The sequence below is a fragment of the Hemibagrus wyckioides genome, linkage group LG04, assembly GCF_019097595.1.
Source record: "Hemibagrus wyckioides isolate EC202008001 linkage group LG04, SWU_Hwy_1.0, whole genome shotgun sequence".
NCBI lineage: Eukaryota > Metazoa > Chordata > Actinopteri > Siluriformes > Bagridae > Hemibagrus > Hemibagrus wyckioides.
In genome coordinates this window covers 22409603-22433442 of record NC_080713.1, presented here as the reverse complement: position 1 = coordinate 22433442, position 23840 = coordinate 22409603, and the positions used below count along the sequence as shown (strand labels likewise).

The window sequence follows — 23840 nt, the reverse complement described above, 5'->3', positions numbered from 1 at the left end:
AAATAATAATAATATGATGTGCAATTATATTACATGAAGTAACAGTACAGATAATTGGTTACAGATAATTTATGTGTAATTCCTCATCTTCACCAAAAGAGGGCAGTCGTGTGTAAGTGGGCTGCACTGCGCCCTGTCCGAGTTTGCAGCGCTTTTCCTCAAACCAGCAGGCGATGAAAAAGCGCCTTTTAAGGGCATAAGAGCCCTTGGTTGAGAGCTGGGCGTGATGATGGGCTGAGCTTAGCACCGTGACAACCTGCAGGCAGTAGACGTGGGCAATATGATCTCAGTAGGTTTTAGTAGAAATTTTAATAACGGTGAGGTTAATTAAATACATAAAAATAAATCTAATACCAATGTGGCATGTGATTAACACTGATTATCGGTAGTGGTGCCACACCCTAATATCTATACTAATCTAAACTAAACATTTTTTTGTTAGTACTAATACTTATGGCTCTGGGTTGTCGATTGGAGGATGCGGTTCAATCCCCAGCACCATCAAGCTCCATTACTGGGCAATTAAATTAACCCTCCCTGTTCTGGGGGTGCTGTATCATAGCTGCCCCTGAGCTCTGACCCCAACTTCCTTATATGCGAAGAAAAGAATTCCACAGTAATGTGTGGTGATAAATGCTTCTTGCCCTCACTTCACTAACACTCTCTCAAGCTCTTTTAAAGACTGCAACTGAACATCCTTTTTGCATATCTTGACTAGGTCTTCAGCCTGAGCTGTTAGGATTCCCTGCTGGTATGTAATGTAACTGCGGCAGGCTGTCTGAGGAGGCCTGGCGAGGCCTCAGCAGGTCTACACCTGCTGTGACAAAGTAGCTGACAAAGAGCTATTTAGATACTGCTGCAGTCTTTACGAACATCTCATAATAATCTCATAGTGATTGCAATTCCACCACAGCGCCGTTGAGCTTTCTTGTGAGAAGATTTTGTTTAACATTTAGGGCAGAAGTCTCCCGTGCCAGTACTCTTTGACAGGTGAAACTGTTTTACTATGGAAAAAGCTTTCAGAACAGAGGGGTTTGCACTTTCACTTTATTTAGCAATGTGAAAAGTAGCTTTCTTTTTGTGTTATTAACTTAAAGAGAGTAAAAAAGAGAAGGTGCTGCAATAACATAAGTGATAACAGGAACTGACTTGTTTCATGGACGTTCTGCAACAATAACTGCAATTATAAATGGTGTGATACTTTAATGAAGTATGCCATGTGTTAATAAAAAGTTGTGATATATACGGTGAGGTATAAAGAGAATAAAACACTTCAACATAGGATGCTCTGTGATAGGAAAACTATCAGGATAATAAATGCACTTTTTTATTTTATTGCTTTCTGTGAAAGGTTTATTACTTGATGTTGATCATTTTTTTTTCAGTGAAAACCCTAAACAGACTCTCAGCCTAGTGCATTATAGTGTTCACACCTTTGTCTGTTAGACCTTATACCTAACTGTAGATAGCTTTACATCCAACTGTAGATACTGTACATAAAAGCCCCAGAAGACATATAGCACCGCACAGAGTGCAGTGTTGCATGCAAAGCATGCCAACCACAAAGAGGTGCAAGTCTGTCTGTTTCATTTTGGGTGAATTGCTCTGGTCTGCAACTTACCTACAATCTGTGAGAATGCATGACCTTGTTCACCCCATATTGAAACAGGTACACACACTGAGCACTGAGTTCTTTGTGAACGAGAAATAAGATATGTTGGTTTGCCCACATATCAGTCTGAGCCTTATGCAGTGCAATGAAACAGAAAATGTTGTATCAGGCAGCAAACCAAAAGATTTAACGAGAGATAAGACACTTCTATTCACACTTATACACACAGACCATATTCACACTGCCACAGATTTTAAAGCTGTCCACAACGTATTATGAAACTAAGATCATACATTATGTTTCAGATGTTCAAAGCACACCCATGATAGTGTTTTACTTTTAATCTGTTTCACTTTTACTTTAGATATTCTTAAGCATTTATGTTTCCCAGCATAGTTCTGAATCTATTCCTGCTTCCTTAATCCTTCTGCCCTTTAATCAACCATGCAGTGCACTAATGTTACTACGTTATATTGTTACCAGTGCATTAACCTTTAACATATTGATGTGAATGTCATACATTAACTTGTTAAAGTAGGTTACTGCTAGGGTGTAATATGTCTTGACAGAGTGGTTAGGTGGTTCTACACTGACCATTCATTTCTCTTTTTTTTTTTTCAGGCATGTGTCATACAAGCACAGGCAGAACACAGCGTAGCAACATTTCAGCTGTGCACATGCACACGAGCCCATAAAACACTCTTTAAAAAAAATAAAAAATAGACGTCTCTGGCAGTAACCTTCCAGTCATTTACACACGCCAGCAACAAGGTGCAAGTTGAGACACGAGAGCAGTCTTCACTTCTTCTTTTCCTCTAGCTCCGTCTACCACCTTCGCTTCACTGCCGTATATGGTAAAAGGTCTTCATTGTGGCAATTGTACAGGAAATGATGAGCAACCTACGCGCACTTATTCATTCACGTAGAACATACAGAGCTGAAAATACCACCGAACTATTTACATATGCAGATTCATGCACAGGTGCTGGCACGCACAAACTACACTTGGGATAATGTGTGGGTATACACAGTTGTCTTCATCTTCCGTCTGTTGTTTTGTCAGCAGATATAACTGTATTGGCCAATCAGCAGATGTGACTGTGTAGTGGCCTACCCACTTCAGCTTTAAACAGGGAACTTCTCCTCTTTTAACACACATAGCTGCACATTCTCTGTCTGTATGAATTGTATACGTGTCATGCATGTTTAAAAACATATTTATTTTTCTATATGTTGTTAAAGCCCACTCTCTCTCTCTCTGAGTGGATATTTTGACTTACAGAGTAGTTATGTTTGGTGTGACTGAAGCATGACTAATGTGTCAAAGTCTGTACCTCACTGCTGAACTTTGGAAGTCATATTTAAACCATTTGCCTCACAAAGCTTTCTGAGGTAATATGATCTGTTTGCATCTTAGCAAATATACAGGATGCTCAAAGTTAGTTTATTAGATAATTCTGGCAATTACATTGCTTAAGGTTATACGTTTCCCAAGATTGAATGTCCATGACTATATGAGTCATACTCACTACAACGCCCAAAGACTGGCTTGTTGAAATACTGAAACTAGACAAAGCTATGGCAGTTGAAACAAACAAACAGCCAAGGTAGAGGGACTTACGTTACAGTTAGCATATTTAGATGAACCAAGAACGAAATACAGTATGTAGTTTCTCTATGTAGTTTCTCTTTCACATTGATACCTGTTGTTTGTAAATGCAAGGCTCATTTTCAGTGTACTGTGACTCACTAAAGCCATAAAAGACTGAATGGGGAGACACACATATTAATAATCTATAACGTTGTTTCAAAAGCTGATGCAAAAATACTTGCAGTACTTGCAGTAGTCGTGTTACATGATGTCCATCAAATTGACAGAATCCCACAGGGAACGTTAAAAAAAACGACCTTTATAAATGATATTTGCGACCTTTCATGTGGAAGCATGTCTCATGTTTTATTAACATGCTACAACTGGAGGTGGAATCAATAAATGAATAGCTGTTTTATGAAGCTCATTGATCCATACACACAAGAGTTATGGCTTAATTAAACAAGCAGTGAGGCAACTGCGTAAATGTGTGTAGTGACATTTAAAAGGGAACTATAAGGAATCATATATACATCTCTATAGGTCAAAGTTGATTTCTTTCAGGTCAGTGGTTAGTTTGTTCTACATGACCTTGTGCTGATATCTGACCAACCGAGACCACTAAGAAGTCCAGATATGAGGTCATATTATGACTTAAACAATCCCTTTGTAGGGATTAGCAAAAAAGCAAGTTGACGAAAGGACCTGACTAGAATGTATTAATGTTTACGTAGACTTCCTTTAAAGGTGTCAGGTGCACTAGAACAGTATTTGCTGCAGGGTGAATCTGGGACATAGTTCTTGAAGCAGGTTGTTGGATTGTGTTTTGGCAGCAGTTACTCAGTGATGACGAAGCCTCGGCACCGATTTGGAGATTTGTGGCTCAGCTCATTAGCTGCTGACAAAAGCTGCACTGTGCCATAGCTTGAGTATCACACAGGAGCATTGAGAAATGATCCATTCACTCTTGCATTCTCTCCCCATTCACTCAGACTCAAAGGGCTCCCCTTGCTCGCCTCCAGAACCCTCCCCCTTCGTCCTATCATAAAACCTTAACCAAAAGGCCCAACCAAATCAGGCTCCAGCTCTGCCTCTGAGACCAGGCTGTTCCGTAGCCTAGCTAGGCAGCAATGCCATCCTCACCTCCAATTCTGTGTCATGTGCATATAAGGGCATGTTTTAAACAGCTTGCTGCTGGCCAAGCCATACTACATGTAAATGCATGTGTTTGGATGCATGCAAATCCCCCACTGACTCTATGAATGGAGAATTGCCAGTTTCAATAACAAGTACATGGCAACAGTAGCCTTGTGTGGGATCTCAGGCAATGTCACAGTGGTCATTTAAATCTCCTCCTACGAACTCGTCTATACATGTTGTCAGATTCTTTATTTTTAATTCACAAACATGGAAATGAGTCAGGAGCTACTCACGCTCAGGTTGACACAATTACTAGGCTAACAGATTACTAGAATAACAGTGTATTCAGACACACACACACACAAAATAGCAGCACATAATTCCAGTAATGTGTGTGGGCTATGAAATATTTGAGAGGCCCCTGGAATGCAGGAAGGATCTGAGGAGAATAGCTAGCAGGGGCTTCCTTGTGACTCTTATTGTAAACAAGATGCTAAGCAATGTTTCGAAATATGCTCACACACAGACACACACAGACACACACACACAGACACACACACACACGCACAAAGATCAACAAAACCAAACAGCAATACTCGTGAAAAGAGCCATGGAGCTGTTTGGACATGCACCAGCCTGGAATCTCTGCTGTGAGGCAGTGAGACTAGCCCAAGGTTGCGTTGAATGTGCGTGGAACTGTTGAGTCAGTACACAGCTTGAGACACTGTGACAAGAGACTAATCAATCCTCAGCAGTCATTAATCGCATTAATGTAGTCCCAACAGACACAGAGGAACACCTGTCCCACCCCTTAACACAAGTATGCCTCATGCACACTACATAGTTACTCACACACATTCACCTTCCTGAAAAATTTAGGGAAAAATCATCTTCAGCAATGCACAGACTTGTTTTTTTACCCTCAGTGACCTAGAACTGTTGCTAAAGCCTTTCCTGGCTGCTCTGATTTGATGTTTTCCAGCCAGTTCTCACAATCCAAACACTTGTAAACACTGAACAAATACATAACATTGCATGGGACAAAGAGGAAAATGCTTCTCTTCATGCCATCGCCTACACCATTCTTTTGTTCTCTCTTGTCTCTATATACCGAGCGTCTTAAAAACAGCCTACAAGAGGCTTATAGATTGTAAATTAAGTAATTATGCAGTCAAGTTCACATCTGCTAGACCAAATGGTTGATGGGCCATGCAAAGAGCAAAAAGGGAGAGGTGGGGGAGGAGTGAGAAAAATCAGACTGTGATTAACAAAAAGGGGGTTAGTGGACAGAGGGGTAGAGGAAAGGAGGGGTGGATATTGACAGGCGTTGAAGCAGAGCAGCTTGGCTTAAGCCTGTGATTGGCTCTCAGTCCGGCAGCACTGTTGACCATGATGACCCATGGGACTCCCCCAAAGTCCCCAGGGCAGTTAGCGTGGAGTGGAGTGGCACTGTGATGAGCAGCTTGCATTACATAAGCCAGATTTTCGACCGCAACAGACTCAAATTCGAAAGACACCAGAGACATCAGTGCTGTTCGGTTAACACGTAAATAATTATGATACAACAAATTTTTGGAAAAAAAAAAAAACTTTTATTTTGAAATGATCATATAGTTTGTGCACGACATGTTTTCTTTCTTTGTTGACATCTTCCATTTCCAAACAAAAATTGCTGCATAATATTTTGAATGAAAAGAAATTAAGAAAAATTTCAATTTAAATGACTAAAAGAAAGGCTACGCCAGAGAAATGCCTGCTCCACAGACAGGCTGAGCGACAACACCACAGCCCGCACAATGAAACTGCTTTCCAGGACTTATAAGGTGTCTGAAATCCCAAAAATCACCTGGAGCCGAGTGAGTCACAGTGCAGCGTCTGCAAACATACAGACTCGTACACGTTTACACAAACGCATACATCCAGTGATGCACCTCTCTCCATGGGAGATTAAGGCCGTAAACACAGTGGTCTGTATTTAGATATGGAAGAACAATGACAAAAATAAAGTGGAAGAAACCCATGAGTTAAAAGAAACTTCATTGTTCAATGATGTTACATTGTCAGGTCCAATCGAGAACAAAAGGAGCCTCTTTGACTCAAACTCCAGTTATAGATGTTATACTAAACACAAAAACCGAGGTCTGCACCTTGGTGTGAGATGATACACAGTACAGCAGATAAACCAATCATGACCACATTGGAAGAAGGACAGAAAAGTGTGTGTGTGCATATGTGTGTGTGTGTGTGTGTGTGTGTGTGTGCGTGCATGTGTGTGCGTAGGTGTTTAAGGAGAGTGTGAGATGAAAAGTTTACCCTACACATTCACCCAGTTTTGATGACCCCCACCCCATTCCTCTATATGCTAGAATCTATTCAGCCTGAGCATCGTAGTTGGCACCACCAGCCTTCTTCAGCTCATTTCGGATGTAGTCCTCTTCCAGCTCCCGAAGATCGCTGACCATGAACTCTTTAGCAAAATTCTGCATAGAGAATAAAAGGTCATGTCAAGAACTTTGTATGATGTTCACAGATAATGTCAGTGATTACCATTCAGATATATAAGCCACTAAATACGGTAAAAAGGCGATCTGATATGCACCTGACAGACGTCTTTCACCAGCGTTTTGTCCGTGCTGATCTTAGCCCTCTGAAGTCCACTCACGTTCTCCCCGATCCAGGTGATGAGGGTGAACTTGGCCCGTTTGCTCATGGCATCTCCTGTTGTGATCCTCACAAAACCAAACAGACGGTTGTCGTCTGGAACAGACAGTAGACATTATGAAATGGGACTATTCATTTGTTTGGCATATTTGAATAGGGATAGTGTTTCTGTATTTATGACCCTGAAGAATAAAGTGCAGAAGAATATCCTGGAGGAGGAGCCACAGGGGGAAACTGATAAGAAATCTTGTGTAAATAAAGGAAGAGGTAAAGGAATGGCATATAACTTCAAAGTGTAACAAGCATAAACACAGACACACTGCTTTCTTGTGAAAATGACTACATCGTGTGAGGCTAGTGTAGTATTCATGAGAAGTGACTGAAATATAAAGAAGAATTTGAAGTGTACCCCTAAATACTTGGCCTTGTAAAGGCTAACAATGTTTTTGTTTATTGCACTTTTCCTTAGAAAGTAATTTTCCTGATTTTTTTTAAAGGATCTTCAGACCTAAATTTTTGTCAGAGGAGCTTTTATCCTGCATCTGATCTGATCTGATCAATCTGTGACTGACAAGCATTTTTTCCAAATAGTACTGCCCTTTCATAAATCCGTATTATAATAACAGAACAACACAGTAGACCCTGGATCATTTTCCCCTCTGCAATGATATTGCGGTGACTCTAGGAGAAAAAGGGCTTTCTTTTTTTTTTAAACAAAGTTAAGAAACAAATCCAAATTTGTATGTGCTTTGGCGCGAGGCTACGTCAGCTGATGTGATTATACATGCATGACCTTTACTCCTCAATACTACACTCTGCTTTACTGAAGACATCCAATGTTTATTTGAGCAATCTCTGAATTACATGCATAGTGATGTTGATATTTTAATTGCAAATCAATTCACTCTTCGAAAAACAACTGCCCCTTTTGTCTGCCCCTCTAGGGGAACTACTAAAGGTTTGATCTTGAGCCCTACTACAGTTATGTGAAGAAAATGTTATATCATATACTGACACAGGGCCTAAAACAGCTAAAGGTTAAAAAGCTGAGATAAAGAATATGCAGTTTATCAGTTGTGTCAGCCTATTGTTCTGCACTGCCCTGTGCTTTCCACTAATGGTTGTTCCTGTTATGAGGCACTCTGGCCTTAATAGAATTACACTGGCAACATGCACTGTGGTATATCAGATATTAAGCAAAGTCGTTCATTAACCGGATTTAATGTTTACAAGTATAATAGTTGAAAAAAAGAGGACCACTGGTGTCACTTCCATGCTATAACCTCACTAGCAGCCATGCTGTTAACCCTGAAAACATGAGAATAATTTGCTCTGTGGTCATGCTGCAAACAGGAATCAAATCCAGGAAGTGACTCATATAAATATCTTACTCTTTTGAATAATCATTAATAGTAACTACAATAAAAGAAAAGAGGTGAAAGCATTTCCTAGAATGATCATTGTCTGAAAAAGAATACCTGTTACATTAACTTTGTCCTTATTTAGGGCTTTCCCACTTTTACTTCCTTTTGAAATGCCACATTTTATGTAGTGCTATTCCTTTTCAAGGTCCAGTCAGCTTACATGCTGACATTGCACAAGCCTAACCTTAAACCAACAATGCAACTCTGATGATGCAGCGAAAAGAGAAATACTGTGGTTGAAAAACCTTCTTAGTTCCCCATAATGCTCAGTTTCTAGAGGTAATGATGATCAAGTCACATGATTCATAGACCTCTAATGGTTCAGGCACAAAATGGCAATTAAAACAGCTAAGGTTGAACCAGCCTTGAACAAAATCAGCACATGTAGTCCAGATGAACACGTGACACTACAGATTAGTACATTTTCTTAACTTATCAAGTCAAAGGTCTAAAAACTAAACATCCAAGTCAGCAAACTAATCAACAGCAATCAATAAGACTATGTGACCACACTCAGGCTGACTGTCTTTCCCCAGTTAGGGTGAAGTGAAAGTTTATCAAAACCAATCAGTATACGAAATCCAGTTTCGAAATTAGGTCACTGGGGCCTTCAGCTGGTCCACATTATTCGTTTTGTTCCAGCTCATAATACACCTGATCCATGTGTTCCTGATTATTCAGGTATGCCTGAATCTGGGAACAGAAAATGTGGAATGCTTGGAAATTCGCTGTAGAAAACCCCACATTAATGTATTTAAAGTATGTAAATAACCCGAATGGACCGGTCAGTATATAAATTAGGGAAATATAAAGAAGTCAGGGTGATATGCAGCACCTGCATACTACTGCAACTCTCCTTTTAGAGAGGCACCACACCCTAATCCACATCAGCATAGCAATGGGGGGTGACATCATTATCCAAATCCCAATTGGCTCCATTTCAGATATTCAGTGCCCTTCAGTACACACAGGGTCCATCAGCCATTATTTCTTACCTTATACTTGCACTTTCGATACATATCAGTAAATGATGTATTCTATGAAATAAAAATGCAGTGCCAGAGATGTGATCATAAGAAATCTGAGATACATGAGGAGTATTTGCTTTTAGTAAGTTTTTTTATTTTTAGGGGTTTTTTATCATTATTTTTCTTCAGTTTCTTATGATTTACAGTTACAGGCTAGCTTTCTAGTAATTGATAGGCTACATATCCATATAAGGTAACCTGTAGTGTACTGATTCACTTCCGTGTAGTCAGCACTCTACCAAATGTCAGACTGATGTGAAAACCAGCCAAAGATTACAATATAATAAAACAAATCACAAATGAGAGATTTTAAGTCTAAGAAAGTCTTTCGTTTCAGTTTGCTTCATAAACAGGAACACAAGCAAATGATTACAAGAGAAAGGAAAAGTAAAGCAAGCAGCATCAGTACAGATCTGAGATTAAGCTACAACACAACACAATAAGCACAAACCTTATAAATACTAAATATAACGGAACCAGAGCTTACCTGTGCATTGGCTTTTGAATTCTTCATAATCTGTCCCATGTCCTGCTGGCACAATTGTTGCCCCTTCATACTTAAAGGATGCCCTTAGTTAAAGAAACGCAAGCAACACGTGAATACAAAACCCAGAAACAAAAATGTCTGACAAAAAAAAAAAAAAAAAAATCATCTCTCTGTTTATCTCTAAGTAGGAAGTGGGCATGAAGCAAAGTACTGTACGGCAAAGCCGTTAGAGCCGACTTGCTGAATGGAAACCTACAGTCTTTATATGAACCTTGGCACGAATGAACACATATCAGGAATTATGTAGCACACATGTAGTGAGAGCTATCCAGGTCTGGGTTTTAGGTGTGAACACAATTATGCTTCCCTAGATTTTGATGATCATGCTATTGTTTGCTCACTGATTTGGTCAATTTGGTAAATATCTCCTGTTTCTCTTAGAAACAAGCACCTTGTCTTGTTAATAGGGTGGTGCATGGTGTGTATCAATGTCTATCATTAAGATAGGAAAGATGCATGTGATGTATCTTTAATCAGCTTTTAGAGTAGAGATCTTTACATTATGTTTCCAATTCATTGTTTTTTAAACGTAAAAGATACATACTAAAGGTATCAAACATGGTCCCTTAATGGATCCACCACAGGTATTGTGAAAGCCTGTTCTAATGAATGAATGAATGAATGAATGAATGAATGAATGATGTGTCTCACCAGTTTATATCTGTGGTATCATCCCGGACCAGGTTGTAGGCGTCCCTGCAAGCTTCTTTGTCGATCCGCGTTGCCATTTCGAGCTTTAAAAGACAGAAATGAAAACCAACCTAGAATAGAAAGGAAGAGCTGTGGGAAAGGCTTGGGTTAAATCCCGGAGAAAGGCGATGCGACAGGCGGAGAGACAGGACGATGCTGGCAGTGTGGCGCTATGGGGATTCTCCTCTCTCTCAGCAGCACACTCCTCTCTCTACACCACTCATTTCCTACTGGCTCTTCCTGGGCGTTGGTGATCTTTGTCAGTCATGTTGGTGTCGAAATGGATGTGGCTGATGTCTCGGTTTGCAGCAGGGCTCACCTCCTCCTAATGGCCAACTAAGGGATCCAGTCGAATTAAAATCCACCCATTGGCCATTGTGTCATTTCTGTGTGCTATTGTGCCATCTTGTGGATCACATGGCTCGGTTCATCCATTCATCTGAAAACAATACAGATTTGCAGGCTGTCTCTGTATTCATAGCTGGGTGAACAATGGAGCTTTTAATGTGATGTGCATGACTGGTGGCTAGGAATTAGAGTTCAGATTATTTGCTTTAGGTGGAGACATGAAAACATCATCATCATCATTATTAAACACCTGGAGGTGGATTCTGGGGTGATATGTAAAGACGTAACACACACACACACACACACACACACACACACACACTGTCTCGAAGCTGCAGAGAGAAGCAGTGCCTTGACTGCAAATACTAGAATCTTGTCATAATGCAGCAAACCTCCTAAATAACAAGTCTTATGCAACAACCTTTTCTTTCTTTCTTTCTTTCTTTCTTTCTTTCAATTCAGTACTATATCAATATCATAATTCTGGCTATCAGCCTATACCTGATACTGATCCTATACTGACATCCTTTTAATCCCTGAATGATTGTCTACTAACTTCTGTTGCTATTACAGCACAAAGGCAGCATGATTTAAGGAAAATGTCCTGTGTTCTGTAGGACCTGTGTCTTTGTCAGGCAACGCAAAACATGCTTACAGCTTAACATACACTGCTAGTCAAAGATTGTTCAACACATGGTGTTTCTTATGTTCCTCCACTAGTATTGCTACACATCAAACACCATGATGCAATAACAGTTACATCAGGGAAGCTAAAAGCCGTGCTTGCTAATTTCCTAAAATGATTCTAAATAAGTGTTTCACAAAAAGGTACACACATTTAAGAGAGTAAATTTATGTCTATGGCTATGGAGTTTCTATGGGCAATTTTATGAGTAACATTGTTTCTAGACTGGTGAATATGTCAGTCTGATATCCAACATCATTCCATGTCAATATTTTATTTTAGGGTTAAAATCATTTTTGACGCTAAAGTATTAACCTGTGATTTTTCAAGCCATGTTTACAATTCAATCTGATTGAATTTCAGTTATTTTTTTTATTTATTTAGTGCTTTTCTGTAGGATATTGTCACAAAGCAGCCAATCAGGTATGTACACCGATCAGGCATAACATTATGAGCACTGAGAGGTGAAGTGAATAACACTGATGGTCTCCTCATCATGGCACCTGTTAGTGGGTGGGATATATTAGGCAGCAAGTAAACATGTTGTCCTCAAAGTTGATGTGTTAGAAGCAGGAAAATTGTGGCCAAATTGTGATGTCTAGACAACTGGAGCATGTCCAAAACTCTTGTTGGGGTGTTTGCAGTCTGTAGTGGTCAGGATCTATCAAAAGTATCCTGTAAGTCCTTCAAATCTTGTAAGTATCCTTTAAGTCCTGTAACTTGCAAAGTAAGGGCCCATGGAAGCCCCACCTCACAACCTTCAGGACGTAAAGGATCTGCTGCTAACATTTTGGTGCCAGATACCACAGCACACCTTTAGGGATCTAGTGGAGTCCATGCCTCTACGGGTCAGGGCTGTTTTGACAGTAAAAGGGGGACCAACACAACATTAGGCAGGTGGTCATAATGTTATGCTTGATCAGTGTAGGTTTAGATCTCCATCAAACAAGCCAGAGAAAACATTAGCAAACACAAACTCTTGGAATACATGAGGAAGATACCTTGAGAGACTTAAAAATTAACTTGAGCATGCAACACCCAGCCCCAGAGTCTCTCCAGTATGAACACAGGCCTTAAAAGGTGTTTCAGGTCATTTATACAAACTATCCATGTTGTGTAAGTTAAAGAGCTCTTTACCTCCCCTGGCCTCTGATCACTTTATCCTACACACTTTGTGTATTCAGCAATGATCATCAATTTCATCAGTACACATGAAAGACTTCTGATCACGTCTAACAAAGCAACAGTGATCAGTAATGATTAATAACTGTCAACAATGAGTTTAATCATAAAGATAGTTTTCTTTATCTTGATGAACTTTGGTTACTTGTTCAAGATGAACAATTTGTGTCGATAACAAATAGGCCTTTAAATGATTAACCTACATTCTACATCCTCTGTTATTAAATCAGCTGGATGCTGTGGGTGAGTCGAACTGATAACAATGAACACTTTAATATTAAGATAATAATAATAATAATAATAATAATAATAATACAAGCATATCTAAGATGACAATAAAGATGTTCATATATTTTAGCATTTATTCATGTAATGAATTATATAACAAAAAAATCTATGATTACTACAACTATTTAAAATGTCAACAAAATTAATCTAGAGATTTAATCCTGTTTTTTGTTTGCTTGTTTTATTTGTTTACCTACTTTCTTTTACTATCTATCTATCTATCTATCTATCTATCTATCTATCTATCTATCTATCTATCTATCTATCTGTGTCTGTCTGTCTGTCTGTCTATTTATCGATCTGTGTCATGTTGAACCTCTTATTTCCAAACATGAATTAATAAATTCATCTTCTATTTCAAATTTTGTCCTCTGATTTAAATCTTGACCTCAAACTAATTCTGATGGTTCACCATCATTAAACCAGCTTCTTACAGAGGATTAAATCACACCCTTAAAGATAATTACAATGATTTTAAACTCGCCCAAAATTAGGTACAAATGAAAGGATGAAAGGCTCTTATTTTAAAAAATGTTTGATTTTATCCCGGTCAATATGTTGCTTCTGGTCTTTTATTTTGAAAAGCGAGTGCTTGCAGTCGAACGAGCATCCTTGCTGAGAACTTCACCTTCCCTCGAGTTATACGCACCAGAAATTGTTTGCACACTATCTATTTAGCCATCTTAGAGCATGAATGTTGACAGGAACAGGACGACAGAATGATGAAGTGATTCCTCCTTCTCACATGCTAACTGTCATCATTTCTGCGGAGAGAAACATGCAGCAGTGTTCACCGCCAGGTCTCTGTACACATGAGTAACGTTAGCAGGCTTTTAGCCTTTGTACTGCTCTGACTGGGGTTCAACTCAAAATGGCTTCCTGTCCAAAGTATAGTTCACTACATAGTGCGTGCTAAAGGAATTGTTTATGTCTTATGTAGTGCACTAGTGTAGGGAGCAGGCAGGGATTTGGGATTCATACAGTTGGGCAATAGTGTAGAGAATTAAAAACACTTTCTTTACCGGACATTATGACTGTGGTGTATATGCAGGATGTGTACACATGAAGTTTTGTAATTGTTGGCATATTTTTGGACATAGTATTAGAGGAAGGAGATGAAATGGAGGGTGTTAAGGAGAAGCATAGTCGACTTTCTCGGCCACACAGAATCAGCGAGAATTCAAAGGTATGTCTGAAATTGTTGATGCACTCTTTCATATGCTTTAAAAATAATCACCATTGCCATTTTTTTTTTTATCTCTCTTGCCAGGTGTATCGATGGGCTGACCAAGCCGTTTACCTCCTGCAGGGTTTAAATGAGCAGAGAGAATGTGGTCAGTTGTGTGACGTGGTCTTGGTGGCGAATGGGCAGAGGGTTCATGCCCACCGTGCCCTGCTGGCCGTCTCCAGCCCGTACTTCCAGGCCATGTTCACGCTCGGTATGAGAGAGGAGCGGCAAGATGAGGTGGAGCTTGTAGGTGCCTCGTATGTGGGGGTTAAGGCGGTCGTGGACTTCCTCTACAGTGGCGAGTTGCACCTGGATGGTGGAAACATTGACTATGTGCTGGAGACGGCTCACCTGCTGCAGGTTTGGCAGGCTGTCGATTTCTGTTGCCAGTACCTAGAGAAAGAGGTAAACGAGGACAACTATCTCTACCTGCAGGATCTGGCGATGCTTTACAGCTTGGAGCGTCTGGACGCCTTTATAGATCGCTTCATCCTGGAGCGATTCACCACTCTGTCCTGCACACCTAAGTTCTTAAAAGATGTGGGATTATCCAAACTTTGTTCCTACCTAGCCAGCGAAGATGTGCAGCATGAGAGTGAGCAGACCCTCCTCCAGGTGGCGCTCCAGTGGCTCAGCCAGAAGCCAGAGCGCTTGCCATTTGCCCACCAGCTCCTGTGCCATGTCCGCTTGGCCCTGATTGCACCTGTGGAGCTGGCGGAGCATGTCCTGCCCGCCGTACGCTCTTTATTGCCCCCAGATTCAGGCTGCCAAGCGCTGGTGGAGGAAGCACTAAGCTACCATGCTCACGTCACTGCTCAGCCTGTGCTACAGACAGCGCAGTCAGCCCTGAGAGGAGGAGTGGAGCGCCTGCTACTGGTAGGAGGAGAGGTGTATGAGCGTGGTGAAGAGCTGAGCACTGATGTGAACTGGCTAGATGAAGAAGCAGGAGTGTGGGTGGTAGAGACACAGCTACCTGCTCAGAGGAGCCACCACTGTGTAGCAGTGCTGGGAGGGTTCATCTTTATCGCTGGGGGGAGTTCGTCGCGGGATAATGGGGGAGACGCTGCAAGTAACATACTCTACCGATATGACCCACGTAACAACACATGGTCCAAGGTAAAGAGTTTTACATATCATTATGTCCTTTTCTATTTTTATACTCATGTTATAAAGGCTCACAATAGAATACGCACTAAAATAAAAAAAAAGGTCTCGGTGTCAGCTCAGGCTCTGTAAACAAGATAAAAAAACAAATGATTTAGACTACCAGCATCCAATTAATCCGGACAAGGAGACATATCTGTTTTTCTGGCAATTCAGAACGCTCCCCCTTGTGCATTGTCGTTAAGAGGGTTCTAGCCTAGGCTCTGTTTGTGTTTGTGTGTGTGTGTGTGTGTTAGGGGACTGGATATGAATTTAAGTTTCAGTCAACTAGGTTAGCATAATTTCCTTCTCTTGCCTATATGAGATAATTTTAGCTATAGAATGGTGTCGTCGTTTCTGAATCTCGTCACTTCTCTTGCTGCAGGGTGCCAGTATGAACCAGCGTCGAGTGGATTTCTATCTCGGAACCATGGGGGACTGTGTGATCGCTGTTGGGGGACGCAATGAAAGTGGTGCACTATCCTCTGTTGAGGTCTATCATCCTGTGGAGGATTACTGGACCTATGTAGCAGGACTCCCAAGGTCTTAAGTTCTTTTTTGTTTTATTACAAATGTAGGCTTATTAAATAGAAGAGACATAGTTTGTTTGCAACTGTTATAGTTTTGTACGAGTCATTTGACTAATTCCACTTTTGATGACTCCTTCCTTTAGGTTAACGTATGGCCATGCAGGCACAACACACAAAGGTGTAGTGTACATCTCAGGAGGCCATGACTATCAGATCGGACCTTATCGACGTGACATGCTCAGTTATGACCCCAGCGCCGGCGACGCATGGATAGAGCGGCAGGCTATGACTCTGGCTCGAGGCTGGCACTGCATGGCATCGCTGCATGACAGAATCTACGTAATTGGTGGCAGCGATGACCACGAGGACAGCATGGAGCGCTTTGATGTGCTAGAAGTAGAAGCCTTTGACCCGCACACTGAGCAGTGGAGCAGGGTCGCCCCACTGTGTTACCCGAACAGCGAAGCAGCTGTTGCCATATGGGATGGAAAGATTTACGTGATGGGAGGCTATACCTGGGAGCACATGGACTTCTCAGAAAACACTCAGGTGTTCAATCCAGAGAAGGGTCAGTGGGTAATGGGACCTAACCTGCCCAGGTACATTGCTGGGGCTTCGGCGTGTGTGTGCACGGTCCGAGCTCGGCAGTCCTGCAGCACTGAGCAGAACAGGACAGGAGGGAAAGAGAAAGACAAGCAAAACACAAGTCAAGGACAAAACAGATGACTGAAAGTGCAAAAATAATGGTTCAATAATGTGCCCTGATGGGGCAGTTATTCTTCCAACATGCAGGTTACAGCACCGACGGTGCAGGCCCTTATCAGATACCAGTATTTGTAGGCTGCTTATGGAAGCAAGAAATGGACTGAATTACGCTGATTAAGTTTGGAATCTGCTGATTGCTAAGGGGTGATGTTAGAGGTGCTTCTTCAGTCATGTAGTATTCAGGGTGATTCTGTGTCTAGGAATAATCTGAAGCGGTTTGCTCCATGGCTTGTTTGTGTGAAATGTTTGCATTTCTCAATAATTAAATGGACTAACATGAGCCATTATTTTCAGTATTAGATGAAAACATTCAAAATGTGGCATATTGATTAGAAAAGATGTTTATTCATTCTCTCTAAGGCTCAGTTTAGCACAGTGGGGGTTACAGTCACAGTTTGGCACTAACACGCTTGAGTGAAAATTTTGACGCAGTTTGTTGAGCAAAAAATCTTGTTCTGATCAGCAGCACTCAGTGAGACACAGTGAGCGTCTCGCGCATACAGCATTAACTACATTTCACTTGAAAGGGTAATAAGGATGAGATTCCAACCTGTGGGACAAAAAAAAGCATACCATTGTTAAGTTTACATGTATTGTTTTTTTTTTTTTTTTGGCTGCTCTGTTAAAACAGTTGTTTGATTAGAACTGCAGTGTGACGTGTGTTTGCTCTTACTCTTCAAGGATGCAGGCTTTCCAGCCACGATTCAGAGACCTGAGTGCACTCATATCCTCCAAGTCCAGGCAGAAATCAAAGATCTGTGATTATACATCGTCGACATTGTTGTAGACGTTATGTAAATGGCTCTTATTTTAAAAATACTCCCTAGCTAGACATGCCTGCAGGTCATTCGTGTAAAAATAAAGCTAAAGTTTAAGACGGTTAAGTTCCAGGTTTTGTATACTAATACAGAATTTTAAAACTGGGTCCCAGATTTCTCAGTCTCTTCCCACAAACTGTTTCCAGACAAATGAAGGAGATTTAATGCTTGTAAAATAAATAAACAGTTTGATTTGCTCAGTCAGGAACTGACTTCCACTTCAGCGAAGAAAGTGAAAGTAAAATGAAACGTTTTTAAAATTATATACCAGGTCCTTAAATCTCACATATTAAACTAATGGCTTAAAGAATGGAGGTAATGAATCAGGGTTTTTTTTTTTTTTAATTCATCAACTGTTTCATGAAAATAAACCATTTCCACTGCTTCTTGAATTTAATTACTGCCTTCCAACAAGATACACTATATTGCCAAAAGTTTTGGAACACCCCTCCAAATCATTCAATTCAGGTGTTTGGCTTGGTTCCAGTGAAAAGAACTCTTAATGCTTCAGCATACCAAGACATTTTGGAGAAGTTCATGCTCCCAACTTTGTGTGAGCAGTTTGGTGATGACCCCTTCAATTCGATAGAACATCTTTGGGATGAATTAGAGCAGAGCCAGACCTTCTCCTCCAAGATCATTGCCTGGGGTCAAGCCCAACCCCTGAAAGACAACACCTGAATTCAATGATTTTGGGGGGGGTGTCCCAAAACATTTGGCAATATAGTGCATTTTTCAGATTGGCATACTCCTTTGGCATTGATGGCTCACCTTTGTGTTCTCCAGAATATGGTTGGATTTAACACTCTTTGGAATCACTGCAATATTCTGTTCAATGTGATACCTCAACAAAATCTGTGGTATAAACCAAAATTAATTTTTTTTTAGTGCACACACCAGGAAATCATGTGTCTGTTGTAGCTTTGTGTGAGAGGATGTATGACCTGTGCTGATGTCCGTTTGTGTTTTGCAGCGATTTCCCCAACCATAGGGTCCTCCAGCAGCTTTTCAGGATCTTTGTCCCCTCTGTGACTGCAGAATTTAGAGAAGAACCAGAGGAATAAAATTTACATCAAAAAGATCCAGTGACAAACCAGGTTAGAGATAAGTGTGAAATATAAACTCACTACTCTTTGGTCCTTCCTGGTGACCCAAAGGGACTGTAGGCTGTGAGAGCGATGTTTTTCGATTTACAATATTCAATCAGATCAGCCTGTACAAAGTATGGATGAAGCTCTACCTGCGAATGAAAAGACGCTGACTAATCCACTGTTATCAAAGTTATTCTGTGTATTATTATTTAAGCTATTAACCTGTTTGCCTAAATGGATTTAATCCAAACATGTAGGCCAGTACATCTTTTTGAATGTTACCTGATTGACAGCTGGTGGGATTTTAGCCACAGACAGCAGCCTTTCCAGCTGTTGGATTGAGAAGTTGGACACGCCAATACTTTTTACTTTTCCAGAGGTCTTCAGTGCTTCCATTCCCTGCATACAAATATATAGCTACACTAATTCTTGAAAACCTTCTGGTATGTATGTTTTAAATCATACCTTTCTTTCCTTACCTTCCACACATCCACATAATCAATATCTGATGTGAGTATCTTTCCATCCTTCATTGGAAAGAGCTCGTTATCAACTTTCTGTGGGAAAGAAAATACCAGAATTAGTGGCTGGTAATGAAGATGAAAACTTGATTTAAAAAAAATTAGATTCTTTCTTAATCAGTAATGAACATAGTGTATATACAGCGATCAGGCATAACATTATGAACACAGAGGTGAAGTGAATAAGATTATCTCCTCATCATGGCACCTGTTAGTGGGATATATTGGGCAGCAAGTGAACATTTTGTCCTCAAATGTTACATTGTGTAACACTGATGTGTTAGAAGCAGGAATAATGGACAAGCGTAAGGATTTGAGCAAGTTTAACGAGGGCCAAATTGAGATGGTTAGACGACTGTATCAGAACATCTCCAAAACTGCAGCTCTTGTGGGGTGTTCCCGGTCTGCAGTGGTCAGTATCTACCAAAAGTGGTCCGAGGAAGGAAAGAAGTGAACCGGCGACAGGGTCATGGGTGACCAAGGCTCATTGATGCACGTGGGGAGTGAAGGCTGGCCCGTGTGATCCGATCCAACAGATGAGCTACTGTTGCTCAAATTGCTGAAGAAATTAATGCTGGTTCTGATAGAAAGGTGCCAGGATACACAGTGTATGATGGGTCAGGACTGTTTTGGCAGCAAAAGCTGGACTAACAATATTAGGCCGTAATGTTATGCTTGGTCAATGTGCATGAAGATGACCATTTCTATCAGATTTGATGGGAAAATTGTGTGGCTATCATTTATCAACATTCCCACAGTGAAGCCTGGTGGTGGTAGCTGTGAGTTACCCTTGGAAATTCTGTCTAAGGCCCTCTTTACCAGGTCACTGATGTCTTGTTTGGATGGCCTCCTCTAGACAGTGTCGTTTTTCGTGTCATATTTTTTCCATTGCTTAATAATGAATTCATTTTTGTTCTGCTGAATGTTCTCCGTAGTATCATTAATAATACATTTAAAATGCTCTAATTTCTGACTTAAGGTGACTGAATATAGTTTTATTATAACCTGTAGTCCCACAGGAAAGTGCACCAGATACAGGTCCAGGTACTCGAGTTGCAGGTCACTGAGAGATTTATCCAGACACAGAGGGATGTCCTTAGGGGCATGATAAGTGCCCCATAGCTGCAAAAATCAAACCGGAAGATACTTCATTAGTTTGTCTCCTGAGGTTAGGCAATTACGTACAATTATTACACAAGAATGGCTCAAGAAGATACCAAGTATTAACAAATGCTTATGCCACAGCAGCATGCAAGGATTGTTTTGAAGGTGCTTGTGCTATGTTTTGCTTCTTCAAACAGTTGCCTGTTTTATTCAGTCTGGAGTATTCGTTTACACCAGCTGCAGAAGATTTAGGTTCCGCAGACTCACCTTACTCACGATGAACATGTCCTGGCGCCTTATGATGCCCTGCTGCATTTTGGAATGGATCGCCTTCCCCAGCTCCACCTCATTCTGATAGATGTAAGCCGTGTCCAAGTGACGGTAACCAGCAGCTATCGCCGTCTCGGCTGCACCTTGACACAGTTCTGAACTTGTGTTCTGTTGACCATGTAATAAAACTGTACTGAGCTGCCAGTTTTACTATACACACTGATAAGGGCAGAAAGAAATATGTCTTATAATACATGCTCCTAACAAAGGGTTTCTTTAAATGCTAATTTAGGGCCAAAGGTTGATTTTACACGAGTCACGCCCATTGTTTTCTTACTGCTTATAAATCTTAGTAGTTAACTAGTGACTATTAACTAGTGATTTTTTTCTTATCATAACATTTTCTAATGTGGTATTGCACATTAGACAAAATTATTTACACCAGATTAGAAAACAGGGTTCATCAAATGTTCTGTAGAGGTTTAGGGCTTTATCTTATTAAAGAAATTCTACTTGCAAAGCTCTCTGTTGTATGAAACATTTATAGGTATCTTTAGAGGAATAAAATATCTAGGAATTTAGGGGGTTTCACTAGTAAAAAAAAATCCCTTCTCACTTTCATCACCTCTGTTCTCATTTACAGTTATGCTAGAGACTTAGAGTCTACAGTACTACAGACCAGCCTACTGTTTTTTTTTAACAAGCGTTGAATGATTTTCTTGTAATAAACATTGATTTATTTACAATAATCCTTATTATTTAGAACTAAAATTACACACATTTTTGTAACAACCTGAAAACAATGGTAATTGTAAATCCTTATGAAACTACTATAATGTACTATAAGACAGATACACTATATTGCCAAAGATTTTGGGACACCCCTCCAAATCATTGAATTCAGGGGTTGGGCTCGGCCCCTTAGTTCCAGTGAATGGAACTCTTAATGCTTCAGACATTTTGGACAATTTCATTCTCCCAACTTTGTGGGAACAGTTTGGGGATGACCCCTTCCTGTTCCAACATGACTGCACACCAGTGCACAAAGCAAGGTCCATAAAGACATGGATGAGCGAGTTTGGTGTGGAGGAACTTTACTGGCCTGCACAGAGTCCTGACCTCAACCTGATAGAACACCTTTGGGATGAATTAGAGTGGCCAGACATTTTTGTCCTGACCTCAAAAATGCGCTTCTAGAGGATTAGTCAGAAATTCCCATAAACACACTCCTAAACCTTATGGAAAGCCTTCCCAGAAGAGTTGGAGCTGTTATAGCAGCAAAGGGCGGGCCAACTCCATATTAAATTCATGTACATGTAAAGGCAGATGTCCCAAAACTTTTGGCAATATAGTGTACCTTCCGTTTCACCACGACAGAAGCAACATGTTTCATTATATTAGACCAACTTATTTTAGTAAATAACCATCACTGACCAGAAGCAACCACTGACCAAAAGTATCATCACTGAAAAACGTCTAATAATATTTTTACAATACGGCCAATAGAATGTGATGTCCATGTCTATCTGCTGAAATTCTGATCTACCAATAAATCAATTAACATGGTTACATAGTCTTACTCTTCTCACGTATTTTAATCATGCAGAAACGTAAACATGTAGGATTGTGTGGTCTGTCCAACTTCATACCACATGGAAAACAGAGGAAGTGATCTAGACCACTCAGCTATCTCCATCTCATCCGGTCTGCGTCTACCTAAGATAAAGATGACAGCCAGCTGTCTAATTTAAACTTAGTTAAATGAAAGAAGTCAAGACTGTGGTTTTCATTTAGCGAAGCCTGCTAACACACGATCACTAACCAGGGTGGAGGGTGGTTATGTATTTATAGGAGGTGTAGATTTCCATGCAACACATAGGTTACTATATATGGAAAAGTAGCCTTGAGTTGAGAGAGTGAGTGAAAAACCAATCTATAACCAAGAAAAAAAAAAATACATTAGAAGCTTTTTAACTTTCTAAATTTTTTGCAAAGTTCTACTCAAGAAAAGCCATTTGTTATTTACCTGCCTCATTTGGTTCACGTGTGAATTGCTGTAAAATGCTGTATAAAGTCTTTTAATGCTGCTTTATTTTTTGGAAATCAGAGCATGAATCAGAATATGGTGAAACCTTGCATAAATAATTTAATAGCCGTTGATAGGATTATCTATATACTGTTATGTAATAACTGTAACTATGTGTAAGACCTCCTTTATGCATTTACATTAGAGAAATGTAATGTGTAATGTTACCTTTCCCTTCCATGTCCCCAGGCCCAGCAGTGGCATCAAGTTGCCATCATTTAGCTCAACCGTCCTGGGCTGTTCAGAAATCTCTTCCATATGAGAATAATTTTAATAAGAAATCAATAAGTTGCTTTATCCTGCTGTGTCTTAGAGTCCTTTTATTTTCTGTTTTTCACCCTATCCTGTTTTACTGCTCGCTCCCTCTCTCCTTTCCAGTGTTGTTTGCCACTTACCTTATCTAGACAGTTAATCATTCAACTTTACTCTCTCTCTCTCTCTCTCTCTCTCTCTCTCTCTCACACACACACACACACACACACTCTCTCTCTCTCTCTCTCTCTCTCTCTCTGTGCGTGTGTGTGTGTGTGTGTGTGTGTTCTTTACCAGTATTGTGCATGTATGAACTGCAGCCTGTTGGCAAAATTGAGGAAAGTGACCTTAACAGTTGCACCCATGTGACACTGTTCCTCTGGAACAGTGTGAAAATCAGGAAGTGAACTTGTTCTCTTCTCTTCTCTCTCTCTCTCTCTCTCTCTCTCACTGAGGACATTATTCTGCATAGTTAATTATATGGAATGAGATTAAGTAAGAAATTATATGCAAATGTTAAGTCTTGTGTTATATTATTATATTTGTAATTATGTATATATCATTTATATAATTGTATGATTATAAAATTATAAAATATTGTAAAATATTTAACATTTATTTATGAAAAGCCAATAAAGTTTCTTTATATAAACAGAAGCAGAAAAAAACAATTATATATATATAAATATATATAAAATATATAAAATATATATATATATATATGACCAGTGACAGGTGAGGTGAATAACACTGATGATCTCCTCATCATGTCACCTGTTAGTGGGTGGGATATATTAGGCAGCTAGTGAACATTTTGTCCTCAAAGTTGATGTGTT

At 40.1% G+C, this 23840-nt stretch overlaps 3 protein-coding genes and 1 long non-coding RNA gene across 6 annotated transcripts; 1 reads left to right on the top strand and 3 right to left on the bottom strand.

Moving 5' to 3' along the window:
* Positions 1–6578: 6578 nt before the first annotated feature.
* On the bottom strand, positions 6579–10997 carry cotl1 (coactosin-like F-actin binding protein 1). The gene is made up of 4 exons (XM_058387814.1): positions 10655–10997; positions 9944–10026; positions 6943–7100; positions 6579–6823 (listed from the first exon to the last, which is right to left on the bottom strand). The coding sequence occupies exons 1-4, from the start codon at positions 10729–10731 to the stop codon at positions 6713–6715; spliced, it is 429 nt and encodes a 142-aa protein (XP_058243797.1). The 5' UTR covers positions 10732–10997; the 3' UTR covers positions 6579–6712.
* A 2797-nt stretch (positions 10998–13794) lies between these two features.
* Positions 13795–17507, top strand: klhl36 (kelch-like family member 36). 2 transcript variants are annotated; one of them, XM_058388135.1, is made up of 5 exons: positions 13795–13996; positions 14297–14382; positions 14467–15540; positions 15953–16110; positions 16241–17507. In XM_058388135.1, exons 1-5 carry the CDS (start codon positions 13891–13893, stop codon positions 16821–16823), a joined length of 2007 nt encoding a protein of 668 aa, XP_058244118.1. In that variant the 5' UTR covers positions 13795–13890; the 3' UTR covers positions 16824–17507. The 2 variants fall into 2 exon arrangements, with proteins under 2 accessions (XP_058244118.1, XP_058244117.1); XM_058388134.1 differs by having other exon boundaries at positions 14297–15540.
* zgc:56622 (uncharacterized protein LOC326033 homolog) lies at positions 17188–23060 on the bottom strand. Of its 2 annotated transcripts, none has more exons than XR_009204478.1 (10): positions 22921–23060; positions 20664–20834; positions 20298–20414; positions 19251–19328; positions 19054–19170; positions 18808–18920; positions 18625–18712; positions 18452–18535; positions 17536–18343; positions 17188–17412 (listed from the first exon to the last, which is right to left on the bottom strand). XR_009204478.1 is itself a non-coding variant. In XM_058388136.1 (10 exons), exons 1-10 carry the CDS (start codon positions 23008–23010, stop codon positions 17379–17381), a joined length of 975 nt encoding a protein of 324 aa, XP_058244119.1. In that variant the 5' UTR covers positions 23011–23060; the 3' UTR covers positions 17188–17378. The 2 variants fall into 2 exon arrangements, 1 of the variants encoding a protein (XP_058244119.1); XM_058388136.1 differs by having other exon boundaries at positions 17536–17618.
* On the bottom strand, positions 22252–22914 carry LOC131352194 (uncharacterized). The gene is made up of 3 exons (XR_009204479.1): positions 22693–22914; positions 22489–22599; positions 22252–22382 (listed from the first exon to the last, which is right to left on the bottom strand). It is a non-coding gene; the product is annotated as an uncharacterized LOC131352194 (long non-coding RNA).
* Positions 23061–23840: the final 780 nt, after the last annotated feature.

What these genes read in the sequence shown, in the direction of transcription:
- cotl1 (XM_058387814.1), bottom strand. Translation starts at nt 10,731, where the DNA reads ATGGCAACGCGGATCGACAAAGAAGCTTGCAGGGACGCCTACAACCTG. An exon ending in GATACCACAGATATAAACTG is followed by an intron (nt 10,027 to 10,654) that starts GTGAGACACATC and finishes TCTTTAACTAAG; the next exon opens with GGCATCCTTTAAGTATGAAG. An exon ending in ATTCAAAAGCCAATGCACAG is followed by an intron (nt 7,101 to 9,943) that starts GTAAGCTCTGGT and finishes TGTCTGTTCCAG; the next exon opens with ACGACAACCGTCTGTTTGGT.
- klhl36 (XM_058388134.1), top strand. Translation starts at nt 13,891, where the DNA reads ATGTTGACAGGAACAGGACGACAGAATGATGAAGTGATTCCTCCTTCT. An exon ending in GCAGCAGTGTTCACCGCCAG is followed by an intron (nt 13,997 to 14,296) that starts GTCTCTGTACAC and finishes TTTTGGACATAG; the next exon opens with TATTAGAGGAAGGAGATGAA. An exon ending in GTAACAACACATGGTCCAAG is followed by an intron (nt 15,541 to 15,952) that starts GTAAAGAGTTTT and finishes CTCTTGCTGCAG; the next exon opens with GGTGCCAGTATGAACCAGCG.
- zgc:56622 (XM_058388136.1), bottom strand. Translation starts at nt 23,010, where the DNA reads ATGGAAGAGATTTCTGAACAGCCCAGGACGGTTGAGCTAAATGATGGC. An exon ending in TCCCACCAGCTGTCAATCAG is followed by an intron (nt 18,921 to 19,053) that starts GTAACATTCAAA and finishes TTTCATTCGCAG; the next exon opens with GTAGAGCTTCATCCATACTT. An exon ending in AAAGCCTGCATCCTTGAAGA is followed by an intron (nt 17,413 to 17,535) that starts GTAAGAGCAAAC and finishes TTTGTCCCACAG; the next exon opens with GTTGGAATCTCATCCTTATT.